Below are 19,261 nucleotides of genomic sequence, written 5' to 3' on the forward strand. Positions count from 1 at the left end.
CCTCTTAACAAATGCACAAAATTTTTCAAAAGAAAAAGAATACTAAAAACAAAGACTCGCAAAACCACATTATTTACTTTTCAAACCACTGCAATTAAGACAAATATAAGATTTTGTTCCTTGTTGGACATATGATAGACAAAAATAAATTGATTACAGACAAACCAAAAAAAAACATTGACAGAAAAAAGAGTTCAAAAACAAAACCAAAAAGTCAAAAAAAAATGCAGGAAGTAGTTAGAACAATTTTGAAAAAGGATTTCCAGCAAATTCTCACTACTGCATTCTGTTAAATAAAATCAAATGCAAACCAAAGAAGAGACAAAATCCTGAGCAAAAAAGTTGATAAAATTTTTAACAACCGAAAAAGCAAAACGAATAAAAATGAATGATATAAGATATTGTAGAGAATACAGACACAATACAAGAGACACAGAAACAAAACGGCTCTTGAAAGTTGATTCTTGAAAGTTAAAAAAAATTAAAAGAAAAAATGAAGAATATAGCCGACAGATTGCCGGATAATATCCTCTGTTGATGCGCTTGCTGCATATCGGGATTGAAACAGAAAAAGGAAAATTGACAGAATTCTCTGTTTTTCTTTTCAATGTCAAAAGGTGTTCTAATTTGGCGTGCAGTTTCAGTTGGAGTCTGAAAATATACTTAATTCAGTTTCTCAACTGAAAGCTAAAAAGCTTAATACCACTTTGATAACCCACTTAATGACCTGGCTTAATCGGTTTATATCGTCTCTTTCGATTTTTGATCTTTTGACTTTCACAGTACTCCCTACATTGCGTAATTGAATGAGTAAAAGAATTTATAATCCATTTAGTTGCAATAGTGAGTGAAGTAAGTCAGAAGTCAAACAAGGAAATCGTGACTTGTGTAAAGCAAAAAGCGTGATCAAAAGGTAGCGCAAATTAAAAAAAGGAGAGCGCCTAAATAATCCCCGTTGATAGGCTGATGGCAGCTATTAAAAACAAATACATTTCAAAACTTAGCATTCAGACTTAGAATCAACACGAGCCATCCTCCTGTACAGGTAAAAAGTAGACACAAAATCCAAATATTGGAAACGTTGAAATTTTGAACGTTGAAAAGCAGAAAAATTTTAAAACTGCATTTATGAAAACATGTTAGCTGTATTTCAAAAACTTAACACCTAAAAATAGTTGAATTATTAAACATACCCGGCAGATTGCCGGAAAAGAGCCGCCGTTGATTCCAATAAGCATGATTGGGATTGAAAGAATAGAAAATATCGAAAAGATTTTTGTACAAAAACATTTTTAAAGTCCGATTTATTTTGACTGCATTTCGCAGTTGAACATACTTCTGTTTCTTAGACAGAGGCTACAGGGGCTACTATCAATACCAATAGGCATAAGAGATGGTAACTAAGACTTATGGGAACGACGTTCAAATAGCGGGCATCTAAAATTTATGGGTTTATCCCGTTTCTATTATTTCTGACTTCAGTTTTTTATTCTGACTCTGTTCATTTTGAATTGCTTTGCTGAGCAACTGATGTTCAAATTCACTTTTAGCTGAATGAGAGAAGCGAGAAACTAGCCTAGAGAAGTCAAAAAGATTTCACGCAAAATGCTGAAAAAGCGACAAAATGGTAAAGCGAAAAAAAGTTCGACGAAGTAAAAAAAAAATAGGAGCGCTATAATAGCCGGCTGAGAAAATGAGGGCGGCTATTAATAAAACGAAATTATAAAATCCCTGATGTTGCAGAAAGACTGGTTTCTAGTCTTAGAGCTCCAAAAATAAAGAAATTAATGGAAAAAAGCCAAAAACTAATTAAGAAATCAAGAAATATATGCTAATTTAGAAATTGAAACGCACTATTAGGCTCTGCAAAGCACTATAGTATTAAATTGCGAGGGCTACATTTCAATATGACGTCAAATAAAATTACACAAAAAAACAAATTACAGGCCAAAAAACTGGGCCAATTAGAAGAAAAAACGGCTAAAAACCATTATCTATATGTGCCATTCTGTTGAAAAAACACTTTTCAAATTCGAAAAGGCATTCACTTAACGCAGTGCATGATCAAAAAACTTAGCTCGCTGAGAAAAAATTACTTCACTCAGCAATTTTACTCACTTTCGCTTTTAGGTCAAAACGCCATCTCAACGAATAGTACTCCCGGTAGAAAAAACCTTAAGAAAACCAATACTACCTAAAAAAATAGGAGCGCTATAATAGCCGGCTGAGAATCTGAGGCAGCTATTAATAACAATTGGTATAATTCGTCCTTCGTCGCCATATCACAAACTGCAAGGCCCTTTTTACATGTATAAATATACTTTTTGTGGACTTGAAAAGGTAAAATGGATCAAATGGTCCACTTTATACGAAGAGGCGCGGGCAGGTAATTAATGATGCTTAATTTGTGCAAATAATAACAGAATGAGAGGGCGGGGCACAATTTTCCCACAACTCTACTTGACTATATTCAACGCAACAAATAAGTCTATTGCAAACATTTGGATAGTGCTAGTAGCCTTTGTTGAAATTTAGCCCATATTCCTTGATGAGCAAGCACAAAATATTAAAACGTGATTTACAATGCCATTCTTTTTGGGCTTAAAATTTGAGCCAAAGTCATTTTAACGTCAGCTCAGTCGACTTTCCATTCAACCTTCAATTACTACATGAGTAAGATAATAAACGCCAGACTATATTTAAAAACCTGAATATAATTATCAGCTAAAAATTTGAACTGAACGCACGCCAATTGTGCATTTCAATAGTAGGCTCTCTCTTTTGCTCTGATCAGCAAAAAATTTTTTAAAAAATGGAACGCCAAGTGTGCATTTCGATAGTCGACCAGTGCTTTACTAATTTTGAGAGCGGACATAATCATCAAATTTTACTACGAGGGAATTCACCAGTCGCACAAGAAGGGATTGGGTTGATTAAAATGTCCCAAGCTACAACCAAGTAAGATTTTGGGTAAAGATAGGAAACAGTTCCAGATTAAGTTCAGATTGTGCTTACCTTTTCCATGTCTAAACTGGTGTTTTCACTGTCCTAAAACAGTGGCACCTTCTATAATATCTGTACAAACGCTTATGTTGTAATGCTTCCGATTCTTAGCGAGTTTATATTTCAAAGCAGTAGAGAGGAGTCGGCGAAATTGCTCTCAAACAACAGATGACAACACTACGAGAGTGCCATAGATACTTTTGTTCAAGAACTGACAAAAAAATTTTTGGAGAAGGCTTACTAAGAGAAAGTAACAAGTGATGAACCTCCTCGAAAAACAGTTGCGATTGACCCCATTGACCTCGGTCATAATTGAGGATTGGAACGAAGACGGAAAAGAAGAAAATTTATTCTGTAATATACATTAAAATCTGAAGCCAGTTCTAGAAAGTAAAAACGAGGAAACGATAACATCAAAATCCCATAATACTTTCCTTTAGAACTCTTTGCACCAGCGAAACTTAACAATATGAACAGAGCTTGCACAGTCCTAATCGACAAAATGGCGAAAGAAACCATTCAAATACCAAAAAATTGATGAATCGGCAAAATTTCCAGAAAAAAAAACACCCAAAAAAGTCAACTTGAGCATAGTTAGCAGGCAATGCAACTTGTCAAGTTGACCAAATTGCATTGTAAACTATTGTAGACCAAATTATAGGAATTTTTCTACAATGCCACTCGAGGAAAACATTGACGATTAGCCCATAAGGTTGAAACAGTGCGTCGAAAGAAAGAAGTGCGTCGAGACAGATGCTCTGATCAATAGACTCCTTGTATTGCCAAAAAATAGTCAAGTAGAGGACGCAGCCTTTAGTAACGTAACAAAAAACCAACTAGTTCGGATGAATTGCTCTCGAACGACAGGCGGAGGCAATATAATTTAGATGGGGTGTAGCCTAGACAGGTTTTATGGCTGCAAAAACCCACATGGGTTCAAACCCCTGATATCAGGGTTGACAGTCCGACATCTTAACAATTCAGCTACAATGCAGTCGATTTACAATCGATCACAATCACGTTTACCAACAAACTAAATTTCAGAACAAGAGCAACTGAGATGACTCAAAAATGAAGACCTAGTGGGGGAAAGGTCACCCAAGAAGACCAATGTTCTAGAACAAAAGCGCAAAAACGGTCAAGCGAAAATTTTGCATAAAAAGACACACGCGTTCACATTAATTGCTTCAAACTTCGTTCGAGAGCATGTAAAAATGCTTACTAAAATTTCCAGACAATATGAAGAAAAACGAATTTTCAAAAAATCAGGCAAAAATTTGATTAATCTCAATAAGTTTCTGGCAAGAGAGATGAAAGGTCACATAAAAAATGAAAGATTAACGGCAACCGAAATTTTAAAAACGTATTGGAATCAAGGGACCCAATAACAGATTTTTACAGCAAAACGATTTCCACTATTACGAGAAAACCAACTTAACCAAAAACATTAAATTGAAAACTAAGAAAAATATTTAGAATAAACTATGAAATTTTTTCCATTTCACGAAGAACGAAAAACACTTTAATAAAATTTTTCTCTCTTCTTCAGAATTAGTTTCGCCTCAACTTCTGCTTCCGCGAGAGCAAACTTTAAAAGTAAAGTGGACGACATTGTTACTCCAGCTTCGCGTCATACAAAAAAATGATCAATATTTCTATTGAAGTCGCATGAAACAGGGGAACGATATACGATATAATTGATTTCCTTCAGGTCATGAAAAGGCATGTCACCATACCAACAAATCTTGAAGTCGCAAAAGTGAAAGATATCAATACCCACTAGTCTTCAAGTCGTCAAATACAACGCAAAACACAATCAGAACTCTGTGGAATATTAAAAAAATACGATACCAATAATGGCCTCCTTATCGCCATGTGGCTATACAATATTAATCCAAATAAAAAATCGATTATTTAAAATAGTACGGCACCGTAACTGCTACAATACTGTTTGAGAGCAATTAAATGAAGACAGCCAAGTCTTAACATGATAATCAAATTATGGTTAGAATAACAACGGGTAGGGTATTTAAGACGCTTGATCAGTAGCTTGCAGCTTTTGGAGCTAAAACACACACAAACACAGACACACACTCAATCACACTTGGAAGCTATGGTGATGAAACAAACCTTGAATAAGCAATAAAATCTCCGATCAAGGGGGAGTGAGTGAATAGATGTTCAGATTTGAAAAGAGGGAGATAGAATAGAATGGGTGTGAACTAACTGAATGAACGGCTGATGCAGACTGAAACCATTCATCAGATTATAATCACCATTATAATTATAACTGGGCAAAGTGACTTGTAATATTCTTCCACAAAGCCGGAATAGATTGAAAATGAGAACTGTAGTTTTAATAAACACCGCCTCATACATTTCTTGTTGGCTCTTATGATCCCGAAACAAGGGTTTGGTAAACACAGAAAAGAAAACAACGATGCCTTTAACGCATGGTCTTTTTGTCTTTCACTGAAACATGGTTATCGGGCACTCATACGAATCAGCAATTCAAAATGGACCGAAACAATGAACCCTTATCATGCAACTATCAACAGAAAAGGGTGGTGTTTCTATTATCTCTAGGAAAGGCTTACATTTTAATGCTTACTGAGCTGCAAAAGTCCAAAAAAATGGAGAACATACACTGATCTTTTGAACACTTTAACTTGAAAATCGAGGAAAAAGAGCATAAATCGAGAAAAGGCCAAAAAAATCGGTTCAAAACCAAATCCAAAACTTATCTAGCAAGAAAACATCTTTTGTATAAAAGTTACAAAAATTCTTCCCGGGATAACTGAGAGGGTTTTTGGAATTTAAAAAGGCTGCTAAGAAAAACTGTCAACAAAAGAAACCATTACATTTTCAAACACTAATCGCTGCAGACAGCAATTTAAAAATAGGTGTCTTCGACGTATTTAATCTCTTCAAAAGAATAGAAATTGGATCAAAACCAAAAACCAATCCGGCCAACAGAGCAGTGTTGAGCCCAACTCAGAAAAATTGAACAAAAAAGTCAATACCAACTTGAAAACTGACAAAATTCCTCAAGTACACAGTTCAATGTATTTGGATTGTGTTATTAAAGATTAGATTGAAAAATTTGTAACGTCTTCGCCAACCAAAATACACAAATTATTGTTTCGAAACAGTGTTTTCGTAATAGTCGTTTGTTGATGGAATTATAGACAATATGACATTTCTCATAAACAAAGCACTGAAAACTCCGACGTTCTTGGACTGCTTGAGAGCAGTTGTTCTCCATGTATAGATTACTCACTTCATATAGAAAAGTTGTACAGAATGAGGTTCCATGGACCTGTGAATGAATGAAGGCCTTGCTAAAAAGCAACCCAACAAACAGGACAAAAAACGTTGCGGAGAAATTGAATACTTTTTTCCCTTTAAGAATAGGTGTACTTCAAGGCTCAAATTTGGGACCTCTACTGTTCATCTTGTATTTAAACGATCTTGTAGGACATACAATGAACCGAACAATGACTCTTCACGGGCGACACAGCATTGATACAACTTAGTTGGTCAGTAGTTAGTAAAATTTTCTGAGGCATGGAACAAACCAATCTTTTTGCTGGACGAAAATAAGAAAACGAACGATGAACTTTGATTAAACTTTCTTCATTCTGCTCTCTAAAAAATGCGTAAACAAACGCAAACAAATATCAATTGAAACAAATCACAATGAAAACCAAAAAAGGTCATTCAGTAATTGCTTCATATGATCTTCGCTATATTCTACAAGCTGCAAACTGCCCTATAAATATTATTCTGATTTTGCAAACAAAACTTGTGCAACCAATCTTACACTAGGGAGTTTAAAACCATGGTACAGCTGCGACGAATGACATCAAAAAATAATTTTAAAAATTAAACATTTAGTGAGAGTTATATCGAAAGTGTAAATTTGATTCAATTGAAGACTTCAAAAATTTCGCAAATTTACAATACAGGAAGTTAACTTTATAAGAGCCTCTGAAGTTAATTATGAAAAGAAAATTTACAATGAATGAGTGCAGTAAAATAATGAATTTTGGAAAACGAATAATTTAAAACATAGCTGGCAGATTGCCAGAAAATAGCCGCAATAGATTCGTAGATCAGCAGTCTAAAAACAGTAAAAAAGACAGACAAAAAAATTCATCTTTTCATTGAAGGCTGATCTGTTATATTTTGATTAAAAATCTGTATAACGTATTGCTGCCTCTATTAGTTGATCATAGAAAGGACTATGAATTAATTAAAAATAATTTGTAAAAAAAATCAGATAAAAAATAAGAAAAAAAAACAGAAAATCAATGACAAAATGCAGCATGTGAACACAAAAAAACCGCTAGCGAGAAATGAAATTGTAATTCAAACAAAAAACTCGGCCTAGAATGGCTGTGAATGGATTGGGAAAACCGTTTAGAAAAAAAATCCGATTCGAGAAATCGAAAAAACAGTAAAAATCAGAGTGAAATTGCCGCATGTGAACAAAAAACCACTAGAGAAACCGAATTTTTGTTCAAACACCGTTTTCTCACTCTACTTTAAAATTAGAGCGAAAAAAATTCACGCCGCAAAACCACTCGCTTTTTCGCTCCATTTCCTGTTTCGGCGTGACCAAAATCACTACTCCATTGACTTCAAAAACCATGAAAATGTGTGAACAGATCTTAAAAAAAACATAGCCGGAAGAATTCCGGAAGTGACTCGAAGCACCAAAACTTCACAAAAAGCTGAAGCCATTACCTTTTTTATTAAACCATTAACTCATTACCTCCGCTGGTCTGATCTAAAAATCGGTGAAAATTAAACCACTGTCACCAAGAGAAAGAAAATGCAGCAAAAGTTTATTATTGAAAACGTTTGGTAACGTTAGAAAAGTCTGAAATTTTTAGGATGGTCAAAAAACTGATAGCCTGACAAAGCTGACAGGGCCATCAATTGCCCTCAGATAATTAATGATTCTAATCTCAAAAAGATCGCGAAAGCAAACGGCAGAAAAACTTTTCAAAAGACAGGAAAGTCAAAATTATTCAAAAAAGAGTGCTCAATTTTAAGAATCAGAGAACCACTACAATTAGATTTCTAATCACGGCAATTAAGACAAAAATAATACATGATTCTTCCTTGTTGTATATATGCTAGACAACATGACTTCATACTAATTCAAAAATTAAATTAATTATAGAAAAACAAAAGCAACAGAATAATATTCAAAGGCAAACAATCGTCTAAAAACAATACCAAGCCCGGAATAAAATTGCAATGACCAGTAATAAGTCGAAATGTTGGAAAAGACTTTCTAGCAAACTCCCAGTACTGCCTTATTTTGAATTAAATCAATTGAAAACCGAAGAAACCAAGATCTAAGAAAAAGCTGAATTCATTCAATTTATAACAACTGAAAAAATCAATATAACGAATACAAAAGTAGGTGCCAGGACAAAACAAGAATGATACAAACGAGAATGTGAAGAATATGGACACAATGTTAGGAACACCGTAACAAAAAGATCAATTCTTGATTTTTGAAAGTTAAAAATCAAATTTAAAAAAATCAAGAAAAACGAGTACATTTCATTGATCAGCATTCGAGACATAGAAAAGACAACGAGTCATTCGAGACAAAAATCCAACTTGCTGAACAGAATAAAACAAGAAAAAGCAGAATTCAGACATACGAAACATTTTGCAAAAAAGTGGTCAAAAAATATTTAAGACATTTATGAAAAAAATTTATCTGTTTTTTCAAAAACTTAACACCAAAAAATGATTGAATTTTTATTGAAACGAAATTAAAGTCCCTCGTGCTCCCCAAAATACTATTTCTAGTAATTAAAAGCAAAATACAAACAAAAAACTGAAAAAAAATTGCAAAAAAACTAGGAAAATCGGATTAGCAAATGTACAATTTTATGAAACAAAATTACATCGAGGTAGAAAGAGGCATTGAGTATATGAATTATCAAAGGGAAGTTGCCTTATTAACTGCTTTTTGACAAAAAACAGCTAAAAAATCCAAAAATGAAGAAATTAATAGAAAAAAAAGCCAAAAATTAACTAAAAAATCAAGAAATAAGTACCAATTTCGCATTTGAAACGCAATTTCAGGCTATGCAAAATACTGTGCTATCAATTTCCGAGGTTTCCATTTCAACATAGCATCGATTAAAAATTATTTCTACAAAAAACCAAATTACAAGCAAAAAAAACTAGGCCACTTAGACGAAAAAACGGCTAAAAACGGTTATCTATATGTGCCATTCAGTCAAAAACTACTTTTCAATGTCAAAAAGTCATTCACTAAACGCAGCGCATGATCAAAAAACTTCTCTCGCTCAGAAAAAATTAGTTCACACTGCAATTTTACTCGCTTTCGCTTTTAGGTCAAAACATCGTCTGAACGAATAGTACGTCCGGTAAAAAAAACCTTAAGAAAACCAATACTCCTCTTCGAGTCGTAAAAAAGACAGCGCCCCAATACAATTCAAATTCTTTGAACTGTAAAAACCAAGAGAAGGCCAATAATAGCCCCAGCTATCGCTGTGCGTCTATTAATAAATAAAACAAAAAACACAAAGAATTTGAACAAAACACTCAATTTTTAATATAAAGGATAAATTAAGAGTAAGATTATTTGAACAAGAGCAAAAAAAACTGCTGGAAAGACCAACGAGCCAAATAAAAGCTGCGAATTTAATTTGAGAGCAACTACCATGAAATGCGTCCCTTTAATAACGAATTTTTATACTATACATGTCATGCGGTGCTGAGGACACATGAGTCACTGACAAGAAGATATGCATACTACATACTATCTACTGTACAAGAAAAAGGAAACTATAGTACAAACCGGGTATCGCTTGGCAGCCTCTGTGAGGTAGTGGTTGGTGGTCTTGAGGAAAGCCTGATTGACTCCCGGATGGTCCAGATCGTGACATGCACCCGCTATGATCATGGCCAGGTGCTCTAACTTCGTCATATGCTTCGATATCTGTCAAAACACAGACTTAATCATTTTAAAAGAAAAATTGAACAGCGTTTTAAAGAACAAAAAGCATGTGTACTGTTTTTTTTTACTGAAAAATGCATAATTTCCTTAGTTCAATTTGTGGGTTCAATTTCAAAATGTCCACATGACAGTTTGACTTTTTCGTCATTTGAACTCATGAGAATCTGGCGGTTAACTAAGATTATATAAAGAGAGGTCTTTAGATAATCTTAGTTAACCGCAAGATTCTCATGAGTTCAAATGACGAAAAAGTCAAACTGTCCATGCGGACATTTTGAAACTGTACCCACACAAGCAGTTTTCAATCTTTCAGTATAACCATGACCAGCCTGATTTTGTATTTCGGTTGTTGATTTCAAGTCCCCACGCTCATTGGTGGAAACGACAACGTAATATTATTATCTATTTACAAGTGACAATATATTTATATTATCTGATGCTGCTTTTCGGTGTCAGGGGTTATTAAAGAATTAAATGAAACGATGCAGGTACTGGGAAACCCTTAATAATCATAATAATATTTTTGGTTCCTGCGTAATCGCAGCGGAACAGCATTAGGCTACCGCGGCCTGTTCTCAGCTGCCCTTTCTGTTATTTCCCACATTTCAGACTGTTCTTTTTTTAAATTTAATAACTTCCTCTGCAACTTTTGGATCACCTCATGAAACTCACCTTTTGTTCAGCCACTAGGCAGCAAGCGGCTTGGACAACATCAGCTGCGTGTGCTGCATTGTGATAGGGGTTGTTATGGTAGGAGGCCTGGATAAGCTGGAAAGTCTGGTGCAGAGCCACCAGGGACAACTCAAACTCATCCACAAGACCGTAAATGTCAAACAGCTTCAGGCCAACATCTTTCAACACACCTTCTGTAACAAGAAAACATCTCTAATTTAACCTTTTCTTTGGTTTATTAGTAATTAGCAAATAAACAGTCCAAAAATTATGTCTTTGAAATCAAATCATAGCTCTGAAAATTTACAAATAAATTTCATGAAGTTCTGGAAGAAGTTCATTTAACTTGAAATGTGTGAAAAAAAGGACTCACGAGCAGATGATTCCTCCAGTTTGAGGACATCGAATTCCCACTTGAGAAGCGTCTTGTTCAGGTAGCACTGAAAACAGAAAATTAATAGAAACCTCAAATTTATTCAGTTTGATCAATAGAGAAAAATAAGTGATACATCAGTTTTTCACATTCTTACCCACCAAATGTAAAACAACGCATAAAATTTAAAAAAAGCATGGATATGTTTATCGAAGTTACCTTTTCTCATGAATGTTCTTGAAAAAGTCTACTTATAAAACGACTATTTCCAAATATGACCCTTTTTGGGGTCAGCACTACAGCTACATTCTCTTGTTTTGAAAAAAAACGGACGGGAATTCTGAATCAAAGTATTTTTGCATTTCACCAACTCGTGGATTTAAAGCCTACTAAGATATCTGTAGATTTGCGGATGTTTTTTTTTACAATTAAAAAATTTGCATATAGATTATATAATATGCCGCCCTTTTTGTCAAATAAAGTTGATTACTGTGATCAAACACAAATTAGAGGAAACGAAACTATTAGATTATAACATTTGCGGTGTTAAATAAAACATCCTTCGTTAAATCTTTTCATCCTTTCTCTTTTAATTTTCTAGTTTAAGTCAAACTATCAGTTGTGCTTGCTGATTTCAAATGCCAAAGCTCATTTGACCAGAAAAAATATTTCAACGAGAAGCACGCATTCGAACAGCCTCATATTGAACAAAACTCCCAAAAAATGAGAAAGTAGTTGAAACTAATTTGTCGACCAAAAACTTCAAACATAAACCGACAAATGTCGGAAGAATTGCTCTTGAACGACAGGCAAGGTAATTTAATTCAGGTCAATTTTTCTTTATGGGTGCAAAAAACTTTTCCCCAGCCGGGATTCGAATCACTGCCCTCCCGATCCACATCCACACGCACTAACTACTGCGCTACAAATCACTTACCTGTACTATTCTGCAACTGATTTTATAATAGCAACACGCTTTACTTCGGAGCAATAGAGATCACTGAAAAATGAAGAACGAAAGAGTGAAAGTCACTTGAGAAGTCAAAGAATGTTCTAGAAGAAAAGCGCAAAATTGTAAAGCGAAAATTTTGCATTGAAAAAAGACACACGTTTACAATAATTGCTATGAACTTCGTTCGAGAGCAATTAAAGACAATTTTCAAGCAACAGTTGATAATTTTCAATTACTGGGCTGCCAATTTCCAAGTCGATATGCAAAATAATGGTATCAAAATGGCAAAAATGTATAGAACTAATAAACTATAAGTGCTACATAATAATTATTGTAGCAAAAATTTTTTTCATTATTATAGTCACAAATGTTCTAAGATTTTTACATTCCAAACCTCGGTTGTCAACAAAACGTACAAAAACATTGATGTGACCTTGAATTCAAAAACTTGTGAGAAAACTCCAACGAGACTGGAGCACTTAGCACTCGGCCATCAGGACCTTATGTTCTTCTAGTTTACAGTCGCTTTATTTTAGCAAAAGATTTGATTTCTCGATAAGAGCCATTTAGGTCAAGCGAAAAATCAAGAAGCCAGGCGTCACAAAGACATTCAACAAGTGAAATTGAAAGAATGTTCTAGAAAAAGGTCAAGGTAAACTTCTGCAAAAAAATACACACACGCTTACAATAATCGCTTCAATATTCGTTCGAGAGCAATTAATAACGGTTCAGTAAATTAATGCCAGAGTCTTTACCGAATTATCCCGTTCTTCGCAAAATTTTGGTGGTCAAATAAAAAACCGTATAACAAAAATTCACATGAAAAGAACAGCAGGACTAATATAATTGCTATAACCTTCCTTTTGAGAGCAATAAAGAAACTAGCTTCATAGCATATAAACAGGCATAACCTATAAACGTTACTGAAAAACATATTCCAACCATAACGGACAAAATATATTCATAATTGATGCCATATTTACGGAGCAGATAGCAAAATATACTTTACTACCAGAAAGATTACCGAGGCAATTTTTAGAACAATTGAAAATCAAATTGCTGTATTTGATTAATCCGAAGAGCTCTATTAAAAGGATCTGTCACTACACGGGTTCCCGTCATTGACCGTGAAAAAGTTAAGCGGTCGTCTTGTTTAGTTGAAAAGTAATTATTTTTTTTATCTTGAAAGGGTGATAGTTATCATTAACTTTAACAATCAAATTTAGGTGACATTTAATTTTAGTAATAAGAAATCACATTCAGACATTTCAGAATAGAAAAACAATAGAGCAAGTCAACTTGAAACTAGCTGCTAATGAACATATAAAACTAAAAACAGAATTAAAAGGATAAGGCATTAAAACAAGAAAAAACTTTACCACGGAATGGCAACATTCCTCCGTTCAGTTAAGAGTCGTAAAAAATGCGTACTCGACGTTTGTTGAATCCATGCGTTCTATGAATGGATAATAAAAGTTGGTGAGCACCCAAAAATCTTTTTTGCTATATGCCTGTTTGCATTAGTAGCCAATTTCTCAAAAATTTCAATAAGCATGCATAAAATATATAAACGACCACAGTACTGTCGCACAAATTGCTCTCAAAGCGATTTGATGGCTTTACTGGTAGCTAGCACCTAAATTAAGTAGAGGTAGGCCAGCCTCTGAGCGGCGGGATAAAAGCGGGGGTGGGGAAAGGGGGTCTAAGATCGCCCTTTAAACCATGAGTATCTGCTTTTTGCAGGATTCCGCTGCAGCTTCGCTGCACAGTCCACTTGGATCTTATAATGGTTCTAGGACAGCAGCCCATAGATTAATGCCCTCGGGTATCACCATTTATCATGTTTCTTTTCACGAAAAGTCAAAACACTCAAGCGAACAAAAACCTTACAGAAGAAAACGGCCAGCAAAAAAGTTTGTTAAAAAAACACACTTGTACAATAGTGGAGCGCCTATTTGACTCAAAGGCCTATTTGACTTATCTAATTAGCAAATGCTTTCGAATTAAACCACTGGCTTTTTTCTCGATCTACAATGTCGATCAGTCACAAACAGGCTGAACCACTATTTTTTTAATGACGCAGATTGTAAAAATTTGCCTTGCTTCAATTTCTCAGAAAGTTTTACAAAACATGTTCTCATTTTCAAGTAATAAAAAATAAAGTTCTGAGGCCGCGCGCTCTCTCAACATAGCAATTCAAGATCTTTTTCTGTTCGACTTCTCAAATTTTATAATTAATAGCGCCTTTCGGTGTTCAAAGCATGAAGTTTTCAATTCCAAGTATTAAAAATACAAGCTGCATGGTTTCTCAAAACAGTAGAAGATAACTGCTTCAGCGTTAAATTACTTTGCACCATAACGGTGTGTCTATAAAACACAGCTGACTGGCACAGAAAGCACTGCTTAAAAATTACTTCAAATCGTCTCTGCTACTACAGATGGTTAATTTATCGTGCAATAATTGTTCACACAATGTTTTCACACCCTCGCAGATATATTACTCATCAAATTACAAAAACTTTCTCTCATATTCTGCCCTCATTTTTTCGCAAAATTCATGAAACTGTTTGTTCCCTATCTAATTTGAGCTTGGCCTTCTATAACTGATTGTCTCTCACTTTGATAAAATGCATGAGCTGGCCTATGCTATAGGATCTATTCTTTTTCAGTCCCAAGCTTTGTAAAAGTATATTTTATATACCTCAGCAGGTGCTATTTTAGCACACGTGCGAATAACGCATAATTTTTCCAGTGGGTTCATAAGCACCGCACGGGAAGTAAGAGAGTAACACAACAGTTTCTGAGAGAGAAACAACAATTTAATAGGCTACTTTACAATGGTGACAGTTCAGTGGACACGGTGTATATCGTTTAACAAATTGAAAGATTTTTTCCGCTGGCTCCTGGCATAATCTAAGCAAATTATTTGCAAGCCCCTCGCTCAAGTGCTATAATAACATAAAATGCTTTGCGATAAAATGACACATTTTACTGCTCGGTACATATTACTGTCAAGGGCAAGTGATGGGGGATTTGAAGTTTAAACATGCTAATACAAAACAAAATGCCATTCGAGATAATAAACATTATAACCTCCAAGCTCATAAAAATAAAGCAGGCAGATTGCTAGAAAATAGCCGCCACAGCTTCGTAGATCTTCAGTCTCAAAAAAAAATAAAAGAAATTTCTCTTCTTTATAAATTGCAGACATGTTACGTTTTGATTCGAAAATCTGTATAACTAAACGCTAATTCCATGAGATGTTTTAGATGACCTTTTTAAGACACACACTCAGTTGACCTTGTCTCCTTGAATTAAAGTAGGAAAAGTCAATTTGAGAGTGAAAAAGTCATCTTTGAGAGAGAAGTCACGTGTGACCAAAAACTTAATCACGCGAATGAACAAAAACTCACTCCATTGAGAGTAAAATTCTGACGTCACCCATGCAATTCAGTTGAAATCGCATGAATGAATGAGCAAAAAACTATTCGACGAAATTTTGACGTGATATGGTCGTAACAAAAAATCTTGATGACGAAATTTAAATATGACAAGACAATTCCTGAAATACAATTCAACGAATTTCCATTGACTCAAAAAACTAGACCTAAAAAAAGATCAGGAATTGAGTCCGAAAAGCAATAGAAAAATAGAAAACATAGCCGGCAGATTGCCGGAATAGCTGCGAAATAGACTTGCGTGCCGTAAAATACAGATGGAAAAAGATACAGAAGTGAGTTGATAATAGTTATCGCCGCCGCCTATAAAACTTACAAGTTTACTTCAAATTGAAGTTGTTTTTAGGTGCAAAAAAAGTTTCCCTGTCGCGTCTCGAACCGGCGATCTCCGGATTAACAGCCAGTCGCCTTAACCACTCGGCTGTCGGACCATACAATCTGTTTTCTTACAATCAAATTTGTTTTAGGAACAGATTCTGTTTCTGAATAACCGCAATTTAGGTCACGCAGAAAGCGTGAGATCAAGCGCGAAAAAGCCATTTAAGCAGTGACGAGACAGAATGTTCTAGAACAAATGTAAAACGAAAATAAAGCGTCAGACGACGAAACAAAAAAAACCAAGAGCACCGCAATATAGCTACGCTCAGCTTACAGCTTCGCAGCTATAAAAAATTATCCAAAACTTACGAAAGAAAAGTAAATACAGAAGCCAAATTGCGACACGAACAGACAAAATCACAATCGAGAAAGCTCTAATGTTTTTCAAACACACTTTTTCTCACCTTACTTTCAATTAAACTGGAAGAACGTCACGTCATATACCACTACTTCAAAATGACTTCAAAAATAATAGAAATATGTGAACAGATCTTAAAGAAAGTCAACGTCTCGATGCAAATCAAATTGTTTAAATTGTAAAAAAACCAAGAGAACGCCAATAATAGCCCCAGCTATCGCTTTACCGCTTTTAATCAAAAATTTTTGAATTTTGATACAATGTATTAGCCGCTATACGTTGTACAAGATTACCCGTCTCTCCAAGTGGGTAAAGTCAATCGCGGAAACAAAAGATTCTTGAATGAAATCGAGTTGCCAGTTAATTTAAGTTGTTAGATTGTTACAATGTTACATAAGTATGGGTTACATGACTATGCTTGAAATTGCTAAGAATCTCAGGCAATTATCGAGAACCGCGTAACGGTTGCGTAACAATGCTTAAAACACATTTTCAACTTTGAAACTACATTAAGTTCATGGAAGTCTAGTTTTGGCTATGTACATATATGAACGTCTAGCATTGCTGGCACTGGTATCTAAAACTTGCACGTGCTTGTTCGATTTGTTGATCTGGAAAAAATCTTGAAAAATCTGGAAAAATGTTGATCTTCGCGGCTTTAAAAAATTAAATGGAATGTTTACCTCCTGTTGGCTAAAGTAATATTGGTCAATAAGTGGGTAATGCCGCATTGCATGCAACTGCATCAAGTGTGCCTCCCTTGCAGGCGGGGCTCCTGCAGTCAACGTGTAAATTGACGCTTGTGTTGTCCCACAATGGCTGCCGTGACCCGCACTATAGTCTTCTACAGCATATATAGACTGAGTCTCCATTGTGGTCAAGGCAGTCAGGGGCTGGGGGAAGTCTTCGCCTGGGAAGTGGGGCACTATCCTGCCTGTGTAGCTAGTTCCAGTGGGGGAGCCCCTGGTGCCATAAGTGGGCGCATGTGATTTGTCATCGACCTCGTCTTGCTTTTGCAGCACTGTGATTGCTAAAACAAGTGAAAATAACATCACTTGTATATATTTTAGTTTTATTTTTCTTCAAAGCAGGAAGCAATAGCAAAACAAAAAGAAACGGCCATAGCAGATTGAACTTCGAGATCTCAAAACCAATTTTTGTAATGGTACAGCAAGAAAAGTTTGCAGGTTTCGAAGATGGTTGTTTTTAATCCCATACTTTTTTTTCTCAGGAGAAAACGCAATTTTCCGTGCTAAATATTTGAACTAAAATATTTAAATAAATTGAAATAAATAAATATTTTAAGTAGTTACCAGCAGTGATAAGATGAACAAGTACGGGATTAATAACAACTATGTACATATTATTAACGGACAAGTTCAAATATTTAGCACAGAAAATGCGTTTTGTTCTTAGAAAAAATTCTCAAAACTAATGTCGGACGAATTGCTCCCAAGCAGGGCGGACGGAGGAGCAGGAAGTCAACTTTCGCTCGCTTGGAGCTATGAATAAAAAAATTGATGACTACTGATTGGAGGCATTACCAAAGATAAGTATATTACATCGAGCAATCCAGAAATATATCATGAGGAAAATTAAATGCGACTCCGAAAACAGGTTTTGGACTCGGTTCAGCATTTTTTTTTCCAGGCTCCAAGTCAATGCTTACGTATTAGGAACCGATATGATAACAAATTACTTTATCTCTGTTCTTGAAGATTAATTGGTAAGACTGCCTGAACAAGAATATTATAAGCAACGCTAATTTGCCATTTACATTCCACTTTTTCTAAATCTGAACATTCAAAATCGGCTACAATGTACTGTAGCTTGATTGTTTAGTAATCTGTGAAAAATTCAACGAAAACACCTAGGGAGTCGTACCGAGCGTTGAATCACAGGAAAATCTTACACCGATTTATTAAACCTTTCCGCATAGAACAACTACAGTTTAATAGAGCAACGCAAGATCGCTTAGGTTGAAAACAATTTCGCACAGTTAACAATATCTTAGATTTTGGTAACAAAAATAGCATTCGACTATACCCTTTTTCCCAAACCTAGTTAATGAACTAAACAGACATGGGTTGTCCAAATTAATTAGGGTCGGTATTAGAACTACCCTTGTGGACTAGTTTTACTATTGCAATTGTCCAGTCTTGAGGGTTAAAAATCACTGATAAGCAGGGGTTTAAGATGCTGAAAAAGTAAAAAAAAAACATTTCAAAGCCCTGTTAATAAAGCCATCATGACCACAACTTTTTTTTGCAATCCAATGACTAACACATCACATCTATACTTCTTTAGCAGCATTGATTTGAACATAAATATCTTATTGATCTCTCCAGGTTTTTGTGATCTGTTGAGCCAAGAGCTTACGTTACTTAAAAGACAGTACATACTTGAAGTTCAATACAGCAAAACCAATTGCTGAATTTACTTTCATCAAAATTAAATTTATTTTCATTTTTGTCATTGACTTAACTTATACAACATAACCAACTAAGGTCGCGCGAATTGCTCTCAAACGACCGGTTGGCTTCGTCAGTAGCTTGCCAAAGTTTAGCTGGTCAACCTCTAAGAATCACACTATAAGAATAAGTCTACAAAACAGTTTCTGTGAATCGCATACATTGAGACCAGTGAGCTGAAGGGCTCTAAGAGAACTTATTGCCCGATGGGCGCTACCTGTTTATCCGTTTTGGAGGACGAAAAGTCAAATGGGTCAGTGGAACAATCGGTCAAGCGAAAAATCGCATAAAAAACCGACAGGACTATTATAAATGCTACAACCTTCGATTGAGAGCAATTAATCAAACATGAACAAATTAACTTTGAACAAATCTTGAATGGCAGTCGGGGCAAATTTAGAGAGGGATAGCATAGATAATTTTTATGGGTGCAAAAACCATTCCGGCTAGTGAGGGGCTCGAAGCTGCGGCTATATTCCGTGTGTTAGACTCGAGCATTTAGACTTGACAGACTTAATTTCGGAATAGGAGAAATTAATATCACGCACATATCAAGAAGTCAAGCTTGAAAAGTCACTCAA

The 19,261-nt window shown here is 35.1% G+C and overlaps 1 protein-coding gene across 5 annotated transcripts in view; it reads right to left on the bottom strand.

Annotated features, from left to right (window-relative positions):
• The window catches only part of LOC142353511 (uncharacterized), an 82,379-nt gene that overhangs the window by 32,119 nt on the left and 30,999 nt on the right, over positions 1-19,261 (bottom strand). For 2 of the 5 annotated variants that reach the window (XM_075405766.1, XM_075405764.1), the window contains exons 3-8: positions 16,893-17,239; positions 11,064-11,130; positions 10,691-10,884; positions 9,860-10,000; positions 5,231-5,251; positions 3,016-3,048 (exon numbers count right to left, since the gene is read on the bottom strand). In XM_075405766.1, coding sequence (XP_075261881.1) covers positions 3,016-3,048; positions 5,231-5,251; positions 9,860-10,000; positions 10,691-10,884; positions 11,064-11,130; positions 16,893-17,239 — 803 coding nt within the window. The remainder of the gene's footprint in view (positions 1-3,015; positions 3,049-5,230; positions 5,252-9,859; positions 10,001-10,690; positions 10,885-11,063; positions 11,131-16,892; positions 17,240-19,261) is intronic. The other 3 variants (XM_075405765.1, XM_075405767.1, XM_075405768.1) reach the window with 3 other exon arrangements.

Source organism: Convolutriloba macropyga, chromosome 14 (genome assembly GCF_964194025.1).
Source record: "Convolutriloba macropyga chromosome 14, txConMacr16.3, whole genome shotgun sequence".
NCBI lineage: Eukaryota > Metazoa > Xenacoelomorpha > Acoela > Convolutidae > Convolutriloba > Convolutriloba macropyga.